This window comes from Hyperoodon ampullatus, assembly GCF_949752795.1.
Source record: "Hyperoodon ampullatus genome assembly, chromosome: 10".
Classification (NCBI taxonomy): domain Eukaryota; kingdom Metazoa; phylum Chordata; class Mammalia; order Artiodactyla; family Ziphiidae; genus Hyperoodon; species Hyperoodon ampullatus.
This window is the reverse complement of record NC_136923.1, coordinates 43815873-43826141: the sequence shown is the minus strand read 5'-3', so window position 1 is coordinate 43826141 and position 10269 is coordinate 43815873. Positions and strand designations below refer to the sequence as shown.

At 55.4% G+C, this 10269-nt stretch overlaps 1 protein-coding gene across 7 annotated transcripts in view; it reads left to right on the top strand.

The window, feature by feature from the left end:
* Window positions 1-466: 466 nt before the first annotated feature.
* SCN5A (sodium voltage-gated channel alpha subunit 5) overlaps window positions 467-10269 on the top strand; it is a gene marked incomplete at both ends in the record, with an annotated part of 86174 nt that continues 76371 nt past the window's right edge. For all 7 annotated transcript variants that reach the window (XM_079712483.1, XM_079712481.1, XM_079712487.1 and 4 more), the window contains 2 exons: window positions 467-739; window positions 3224-3369. In XM_079712483.1, coding sequence (XP_079568609.1) covers window positions 467-739; window positions 3224-3369 — 419 coding nt within the window. The remainder of the gene's footprint in view (window positions 740-3223; window positions 3370-10269) is intronic.

The following is a 10269-nucleotide window of genomic DNA, read 5'->3' as shown; positions in this document are numbered from 1 at the left end:
TGCCCCATGGAGTGTCCCCCTCAGCCCAGGGTGTGTCGGCATCAGTTGTGAGGAGTGTCTCAGTGGGCTTGGTTAAGGAACCAACAGGTGTGAGTGTGCCCTTTTGTATCGAGTGGGGTAGAATGGAGGGTCCTCGATGACCCAGTCACTCGTGCCTACTTGCATTCAAACATGCTCATTGGGATGGGAAAGGGAGGAGTGACCCTCCTGCAGGTCCCCATGCATTCCCTGGAGCCTGGAGGGCTCTGGGTTTGCCCAGGCCGGCATCCGCCAAGTGTGCCTGTGGAGAGGTGGGGAGCATCTTTGCCAAGATGCTGGTCCTTCCCTCCACCAGCCCAGCCACTCCCCCCAGGTCTGGCCACCCTGCCCCCTGGCCGTGGGCGCAGCATCAGCCCCATGTCTGTGTCTTTCAGCTTCCCTGCAGGCAGTGTGAGGACAGCCTGTGCCCCAGAAGCAGGATGAGAAGATGGCAGACTTCCTGTTACGTCGGGGCACCAGCAGCTTCCGCAGGTTCACCCGGGAGTCTCTGGCGGCCATCGAGAAGCGCATGGCAGAGAAGCAGGCCCGAGGTTCGGCCGCCTCGCAGGAGAGCCGAGACGGGCTGCCCAAGGAGGAGGCTCCCCAGCCCCAGCTGGACCTGCAGGCCTCCAAAAAGCTGCCGGATCTCTATGGCAACCCACCCCGAGAGCTCATTGGGGAGCCCCTGGAGGACCTGGACCCCTTCTATAGCACCCAAAAGGTGACTGTTGCCCACCCCCACCCCACCTCCCTGCAGCATCCCTGTCAACGCAGCAGACAGCGAGAGGGCCTCGCCTCCATACGGGGCTCTGTTTGGGGTTGGCTTCCCTGGGCCTTGGGAGAGTGAGTCATTAGTGATCTATATTCCCATCACCTTAGTGTTAGAGTTCCGGAATAAAAGGCCAGAATTATGCAGCCTGAGGTGGTTTGGTGCTATGAAAGAAAGAGCAGGCAGCCACACTTGAAATCTTGCCTCCCTGTGGAGTATCTACTTTGGGAATCATCTGTGGTTAGATTATTCTCACCCCTGGAGGACTCCTCCCGGGTCCCGTGGTATGTGTGGATTGGAGTCAGGCCCTGAGTCCAATTTGGGCCCCAGAGCACAGCATGTGATCCCTCTCCTAACCAGAGACAGCATGTAGCCCCCATCCCCCGCCCCACGGAATTTGCTAGGCACTGGCTATGTAATGACAGCTCAGGCTGGGGGCCACGGCAGCAGCATCCTGGGCCTTGTGGGCTGGTGATGGGACCATGACGGCCAGTGGGAAATCTGAGAGGGGTAGGGAGGGATGGTTCTGCCACTGTCCGTCCTGAGTGTAGGGAGAGGAAGGGGCTTTTGTCCACTAGGGCAGGGTAACCCAGGCTTCCTCAGGCATGGATTTCTACCCAGGAGGTCAATTCCCCCGTCTGGGTCCCCTGCCCTGGCCTCACCTCTCAGGACCGTGTGCTCAGCCCTGCACCCAGCCAGACCACGGGCATGCCCACCCCGGCTGCCCACACTTCGGGCCTCACTGCCGGAAGAAGGCGGGTTTGAGTTTGGGGGAGGACTTTCCCCAGAAGGCTGGGTGCCGTGGAGGATGGTTCCTGCCCACATCACTGCAGTTGGTCCAGGGCTGAGGAAGCGCTGAGGAAGTGAATGTGAGCACCTGGCGGGTATGAGTGTTGTGTGTCAGTGTCACCGGGCGTCTGAGTTGTGTGTCACTGTGCATTGAGACTTCATTCAGGAGACCAGGAGTCTGAGGGTGGGAGAGGTGCCGATTGTCTCTGTGTGTGCAGGCACATGTGAGTGGGTAGGTGGAAGGAAAGCCCACCCAGGCTATATGCACAGGTGGGAGAAGAGACCTTGAACCTGGTCTCGATTCCCCCCCGAGTTCGAGTGACTCAAGCTGGGTTAAGGTGAGGGCCTGGGGCCACGGTTGGGGTCAGAGTTAGACTAGACATTGGGATTAGTCAGGTTGGGTGGGCCTAGGTCCTGGCTGGTCAGAGCTGGAAGTGAGAATTAGGGTCGGGTTAAGGCCGCAGCTGGGGACAAGGCAAGGTGTGAGTGGTGCATCAAAGTGGCGATGCGGCTGAAGTTAGCTGGGACAGGCAGGAGTCATGGCACAGGGACAGCTGAGCGTAGGCCAGGGCTGGGCTGGGCTTTGGGGGCTGTTGGCAGTTGAGCCTGGGAGGAGTCAGGGACACTCTCCTGTCCCTGTGATCGGGGACACTTGAGTGGTGGCCCCAGGTAGGATTCTGGTCTCTAACCTCCCGTCTCTCCTTGCTGACCCCCCGGTCACCCTGCCTGCAGCCCCACCGGGTGATGCAGGCACCACAGCAGAACGTTCAGTCCTCATCTATCTGGTCAACTTGTCTCCCCAGCCCCGAGTAAAAAGAACCTTATCTCAACAACTCAGCCCTTGGAGAAGCACAGCCCCAGGCTATGCCACCTCAGCTGTGCCCACTGAGCCGGGACAGGGGGAATGGACTGCTGTCCTCAAGGGTGGCATCTGGCTCAAATGCCCACTCGATGTGCTCGTGGCTCAGACTCCAGCACCCATTGTCCATTCCCTTGCCCCGTTGAGCTATGTAGATAGAATCTTCTGGAAGCGCAGGGAGCGGGCTTACCCTGGGCTGCACATGATCCCCCGAGGAAGACACTAGGTCGTGTCCTCTGGGGTCAGGTGGGGCTGCCATCTGTCTGGACTCCAGGAGACACAGTCCCCGGGAAAGCTTCGCTCTCCTGGGCTGGGCTCTGCATTTTCCTCATCCCTACTCTCACCCGTGAGTCCTCCCTGCTGACCCAGCTCCCTTATCAGACCCTCACTCCTCAGTGGGCCTCATGGGGGAGTACAGAGGGGTCGGAAGGAGGGGGCATCAGCTGGGTCCTGGCCTCCGCTATGATAACAGCTCGGCTAGGATCATGAAAGGCCTCTTCTGGCTGGGACTGTAATTTTCAAACGAAACTAAATTCACCCAACCTGACAATCCCTTAAACTTGATCTCATCCCACCCCAGCCGTGGGTGACCCAGCAAGGGTCCACTCACCTGCCAAATGTGCCGACTGCCCCTACCCCCCACCTCTCCCTCAGGCCCTCTCCTCTTCCTCTCACCCTACCCTTTCTCCAGAGTTCTAGGGCTCTAAGCCAACAGCTGCCCCCCAAAAGCCTCTCTCCATAAGGGCCTAGGGGCTGCCACCCGACCTAAAGCAGCTCTCCGTCCACAGACCTTCATCGTCCTGAACAAAGGCAAGACCATCTTCCGGTTCAGTGCCACCAACGCCTTGTATGTCCTCAGCCCCTTCCACCCCATCCGGAGAGTGGCCGTGAAGATCCTCGTTCATTCATATCCTTGGCAGTCTGTCCCCGCTGTGTGGGCCCCAAACAGGGCGGGGGAGGGGGGCGGGTGGTGGATGGGGCGTTTAGGGCTGAGGGTGGTGCTGATTCCCAGTCTGTCCTCAGACGAGCACACAGTTGTCACCTGGGAGCGGTTGGACATCAGTCTCTCGGACCCCACCCCGAATCTGCATCTGCATTTTAACAAAATCCCAGGGGATCATGGACACATGAAAGTTTGGGGGATTCGGCTCTGATCCTTCAGGAGAGAAACATCCTAGAAGCTCAGCTACTAAGGATCCCAGAAGAAATGAGGCCGATCAGTGTTCCCTGGTTCTGGTCTTGGCTCCACATGTCCCCTCCCACTGCAGCCCCTGGGCCTGCACCTCCCCGCCTACCAGCTGGGACCTCAAGCAGGTCACCGGGGCTCAGCCAAGGAAAAAATGCTTCCCAGTAAAGAGGCCTCTGGTTTATTCACATGTGGGCCTCTTTCAAGGGAGGCATCGCTTGCTTTTTGATTAGGTGTTGACAAAATGTTTGCAGTTTCCGAGTATCTCAAAGAACTCTGGTTAGCGTTAAGTTATATAAACCACAACCTAAAAAATTTTCAGGCTGCAGAGGAGAGCTATGGGACGGCTGCAGTGTGGTAAGGGATGGGTACTGGTCTTTGGGCCCTAGGAGGACCCCATTCGGGCCGAGCATGGGACAGGGAAACAGCTGTTCTCTGGACTTTTGAAAAGGGGCCTACACATGGAGCCTCTCGGGGTGGGGGTGCAGGTGTCTGGCTGTGGAGTCAGAGGCATGTGTGTTTCACTGTGAGGGCCTGGGCAGCTTTGCTTTAGCTGCAGCTGACTTGCCTGTTTAATTGAATCAATGATGCTGGGCTCAGTGGTGTGATTAGTTGTTGGGTTGGCGGGTTGTCCCGAGAGCTCCCCAAGGTCCCCCCTCAGTTCCCCCTCCGGATGGACCTTTTCTGAGGCGAAGGCGAAGGTCTCACCCATTAACCTCTGGTCAGGGCAGGAGGCTTCAGGAAAACAGCTGCTCAGTGGGGGACTGAGTAACAGAGACAGATGCTGACTGCTCGGGGGACATTTCCTGCCAGGCAGGGATGAGGGGTGCTCCTTCCTGGCTCCACTGTCTGCCCACCTGTGCCCTGGTGCCGGATTCCAAACCCAGGGACCAGTGAGAGGGCCTCAGGGCCCCGTTTGTTTTCTGCTTGCAGACGCTCTCCAGCCCCCTCCAACTGGCTCCTGCCTATCTCATGGAGATCCTGAGACACATGTATGTCCAGGGACCACCCCCTGCTCCCAGCCCATGCAGGCCATGGCTGTGGCATCAGTAGGGTGGTCTCTAGGATGGGCAGACACTGTGGGGAGAAACTATATTCAGGGGCAGCCTACCATTCACAGCTGCATCCTACTTTATGAGGCAAGGGTGGTCCTGGATTTAATTTTGAGCCATTCTGCAACTGTTCCCAAGCTCCCTGTAGGCACCAGGCACTTTGCCCGGCACCCTGGGGGTGTCAAGCTGAATGAGACACTGTCCTTGCCCCCTTGGGAATTTTACAGTCCCCTCAGAGTGATTAGACAACCACACAAGGAGTTGTCATTTCTGCCGGCATGTGGGCATAGCCTGGTGAGAGCAGTGCAGCGGGAGGAAAGGCCAGCCTTCTTCTTGCTCTCAGCCTGTCTCCAGCCTCACTCCAAGGGTGTGGCGTCCCTGAAAGCATGCTCCGGCTCCCACCTGGGGCTTCTCCTCCAGGTATCTAACCAACCCAGCTCTGTTTGGCAGCCACCGCAGCCCCTAGGGATGCAGTTGCAGCCCCAGGGTTCCTGCAAAGCTGGGCCATGGGGCAGCTGAGGCCAGGGAGGCGGTAGGGGCAATGCAGTCCCCAGCCTGGCCAGAGGGTCCACCGAGCGGTGGCACTGAGGCTGTGAGGGGCTGGTTCCGCCCGGCAGGACCGGCTCTGAGGTCACTGAGGTGGACCTTGTCTCCCAGGGCAGCTGCCCCAGGGAAGTGGCTCAGCATCTGGGAGGCCCTGTGCTGGGCTCTGAGCAGCTGCCTTGACGCTCCACCCTGGGGATGGGAGCGCACTGCTGGCCTCCAATAGCGCCCCTTAGCGGGCTTGGGGGGCACTGAGGGAGAAGAGGGGCCTGGATTGTGGGCTTTGGGAGCAGCCCCTCTGTGTCCTTGAGTCTTGCCATCAAAGTGTGGTACACCAACCAGCAGCAGCAGTATCACAAGGATCTTAAAGGAATTGCTGAAACTTGGGCCCAGAACCCGCATTTTAGGAAGGTCTCCATGATTTCTGCACATACCGCTCTAAGGCAGTCACTTCCAAATGTCAGTCTGCCAGTGGCACCTGGGAAGTTTGTTAAAAATGCAGATTCCTAGCCCCTTCCAGACCAGAATCACCAGTGTGAGGCCTAGAAATCTACAAGCTCTTCATGCATTTCTCTTTTTTTCAATCAAGATACAGTTTGCATACCATAAAATTGACCATTTAAAGTGTACCATTCAGTGGACTTTAGTATATTCATAAGGTTGTGCAACCATCACCACTTTCTAATTCCAAAACATTTTTATCACCCCCAAAAGAAACCCCATGCCCATTGGCAGTCACCATGCATTTCTAATGCCCACAGATTTCAGGTTTTGAATTATGAGCTTTCTCTCCATTTACATTTTTTTTTTTTTTTGTGGTAGAAAACATGTAACATAAAATTGACCATCTTAATCACTTTTAAGTGTCCAGTGTGGTCATATTAACTATAGGCACATGGTTGTGCCATAGATCTCTAGAATTTCTTCATGTTGCAAAACCGAAACTGATTGTTGGCTTACACATTTCTATAGCCATTCAAACATCTCAGTCCCCAGTGTGCAAAGTTCTGTGCCAGGCCCTTTGGACAGGGCAGTAGGGGCAAAGACTAACTTACGAGGGGGCAGGTATGCAGTCCCTGCTCTCCAGAAAGAAATCCCGCTCACTTGCGACAATCCAGGCATTCCCAGTGACATGCTGGTGATTGTGCGATAACTCAGTGCAGCTTTGCTCTGGGCTCCACGCTTGCAGCGCGTCCCTGGGAAGTTGCCTAAAAAGTAAATATGGGCATGTAGAATTTTTTTTTTTCTGAAGTATTTTTGTTATAATCCTGCAGAATGTGTTCCTACCAGGATTAAATAAAAGAAACCAACAGAACGCCAAATTCCACTGCAGTCACATTCAGAGAGGCCGCACGTTCATGGCAAGCAACATTTTGCCTTCCTGGGTGCATAGGATCTGTTCACAAAATCCTCCCACATTCCCCTAGAAGATTCAAATGGGCAATCAAACCACATGTTTGTATGTGTGTGTGTGTGTGTGTGTGTGTGTGTTAATTTAATAGCACAAATATATGAAAATACCCTGACCATTAATTCCCTTCTCTTTGGGAGTTTTTTGACTCCTTAGGATCTGAAGACAGGCAGCCCCAGCTTCAGGCTTTCCCCACAACCCAGGCTGGCAGTCCTTGCTGGCATTTTAATTATGAGGCTGGGAGTGGGTGTTTGGGGACAATGACACGGCAGGATTGAAGATGTTCAGCTGAGCTCAGCCCCGGAGAGCTGGCCTTTGCCTCTGCCCACACATGAAACCAGCTCAATCATCGGCCTGAAACCACCAGGCAGTGCAAACAGGTGTACCCTGGCCAGGAGTACACTTGACTTGTCTCTCTGGTATTGGCTGTATGCGTGGCTCCATGGGGGACCTAGGGATGCTTGGGCGGAGTCACATGGACTAAAGGCTCAGTCTAGGTAGGAAAAGATCACATACACAGGAAAGACTGAGAATAATGGAAGGGCTGTCCTCAAGGATAGGAGAGCCAGGCAGGGTTTTGAGCAGTCAAGTGGCAGAGACCAGAGTCTGTACACCTCACCCTCCATTGCTGTGTCTGGAAAAGCCAAAATTCATTCAGGGAGCACTTGTCTTTTCCCACCATGTGACCCAGGCCCTGGCTAGGAGGGCTCAGAAGGGCTGTCTACTCTGGTTCTTCCCTAAGTCTTGATGCTAGACCTTGATTCCCCTCTGTCTGTGTCCCGCCAAGTCCTCTGGTCCAAGGCGGCCTGTCCGCACTGCTGCTGTCTGCCAAGTGACCTTTTCCCCACTCTAATGAGAGCTATGAGTGGTGTGTGCACTGAGAGAGGGCTTGGGAGAGGCTTGGCTCCCCAGACAGGGGTCTCCCCAGTTCTGAGCCTCACCAGGACCAGCTGGGCTGACTGACGGCTGGAGGAACCCTAACCAGCCTCCAGTGCCTGTCTAAATGCCTCCTCCAGGAAGCCTTCCTGCCCAGCCCAGCCAGAGGCGGGTCTGGTTTCTCATAATATCCTATCTTGGAGCAGTTCAACGGCTAAGAGGCCTCCCTATCTCCCGCACAGAGCCACGCACATGTGCTCACATGAGGTTTGTTCTTAAAAATGCAAATAATTCTGTTCCTCTTCCTGGGTGGCCGTCTGCTCACACTTTACAGAGCCCTTCACCCTGTGGTTTGTACCCACAGTCATTTTCTGTGACTACTGTAACAAACTACCACAAACCTTGCCACTTGAAGCAACACGGACTTACCACCTTATAGTTCTGGGGGTCAGAAGCCCAAAAAAGTTCTCACTGGGCTAAAAGCAAGGTATTGGCAGGGCTGCAATCATTTCTGGAGGCTCTAGGGGAGAGTCTGTTTTCTAGGTTTTTCTGTTTTCTCGGGGCTACGGGAAATCCTCGGCTCTGGCCCCCTTCCATTTCCAAAGTCAACAGCAGCTGGTGGTGTCTTTCTCATAAGCATCATGGTGATGCCTCACTCTTTCTCTTATAAGGACCCTGTGATGACATTGGGCCCGCCCAGATAATCCAGGATAATCTCCAGATCCTTAATTTAATCACATCTGCACAGTTCCTTTTGCTGTATAAATTAACGTTTATAGTTTCCAGGGATTAGGATGTAGTTGTCTTTGGCGGGTGGGCGGGGCATTATTCTGCCTACTAGAGCATCCTTCAAGGTAACCTCTTTGTGCCTCAGTCTCATCTCCAAAATGGAGACAAAATGGAACCCCTCCTGCATTCTTGGGAGAATTGAATTAGTTAATAGATGCAGAGAACAGAGCCTGGCACCTAGGAAGGGCTCAATAAATACTTGCTCTTAGCATCATTACTTTCACATTTCAGGAATCATCTGATCCTCGGTTGGTTTAACAATGGATCTGTGGGGATGAATAAAGTCTGGTTGAGGGGCTTGTTAACTGCCTGCCCAGTGAGGAAAGCCTTGGCAGAGAGCCGGGGTGTGAGGAATGGGAATGTGTGTGCGCACGTGCACACGTGTGTAGGGGAGAAAGGCTACTGAGATGGGTATCTGATCCTACCCTTGAAAGCTGGAGAGGAACTAGGCCTGGCCATGGAGACCCTCCCCCAGGCAGAGGGATGCACAGATACCAAGCTGAGGGAGGGACCTCAGTGTCTGGAGAGACACCCTCTGGCCGGGGAGGAATCAAGGTTCCCTGAGGCCCTGGCCGCTGAGCTGAGCAACTCTGGTTTGAGTATCCAAACCCTGGGGTGGGTGTCCCAAAACCTGACCCCTCTTATCTCAGATGAGAAATTGGAGAATTCTTTATGAACTGGGGGCCAGGTCTGACATGCTATTGCCTGATTCCCTGGATTCCCTAGAAGGAGTGCTGGAGGTGTGGAGGGCATTCACCTAGATTCCTTGAGATATCCCACCTCTCTCTCCAGCTGGGCCAGCGCCCCACCAAAGTCAGTACCCCAGCGCAGCCCCATCTCCAGTCTGACTGCATTGGGCTCCCCATCGGGCCCGAGGCTGGGCCAAGCCATGGGAACGGGTGGAACTGTGATGGAAGGGAAGAGGCAGGCCGCCGGAGCTCAATTACTGCAGCTCCCGGGCTTCCGGTGGGAATCGCCTGGCTGGCAGCTGCTGCCCGCAGGGCTGAGGCCAGGACAAGGTGGTGAGCCTGAGGGCAGCTGCAGGGAAGGGAGGCCCAGTTTCCTCTCTCGGGCTGGGGAGAGGATTTGTGGGGCAGCAGAGTGTCCCTGTTCTGGGCTGGGCCTCTCGGGGGTGCCCCTACCCACAAGAGGCCCAGGGTCTGGCCCTTGTTCCTCTGCAAGTCCGGTAGAGGTAAGGGAGGCCATGGCGGTCAGTCAGAGCTTTGTCCAGCCTGAAGCAGTGTCTGGGACTTGGAGCCAAAGAGTCAGGGATCATGGTGGCGCAGTGGTTAAGAATCTGCCTGCCAATGCAGGGGACACGGGTTTGAGCCCTGGTCTGGGAAGATCCCACATGCGGCGGAGCAGCTAAGCCTGTGCGCCACAACTACTGAGCCTGCACTCTAGAGCCCACGAGCCACAACTACTGAGCTCGCGTGCCACAACTACTGAAGCCCGTGCGCCTAGAGCCCGTGCTGCACAAGAAAAGCCACCACAATGAGAAGCCTGCGCACCGCAACGAAGAGTAGCCCCCACTCGCCGGAAATAGAGAAAGCCCATGTGCAGCAACAAAGACCCAACACAGCCAAAAATAAATAAATATATTAAAAAAAAAAAGACTCAGGGATCAGACAAGGCCTGGAGCAGTTCAGTGTGAGGCCAAGGGCCCAGAGGATGCCTGAGACGCAATCCCAGCATTTGAAGAGCTCCCCTTCTGGTGGGGACAGATGGACACTGCCATTCAGGGAGCCAGACATGCTAAAAGAGGGATGCCTGGTGCCATGGGGGTGCAGCAAGCAGGGAGTCAGGGCAGGCTGCTCGGAGGAGGCACTCCTTGAAGGAGGGAAGCAGTGTACTAGGCGGAGCAGAGGCCACGAGTGAAGAGCATGTGCAAAGGAGGAAGCAGCCAGAGATGTGGTCCCCTGCCTCCCCCGGGTCACTGTGTCCGGACAAGGCATGAACATTTTGGCAGAAGTCCTA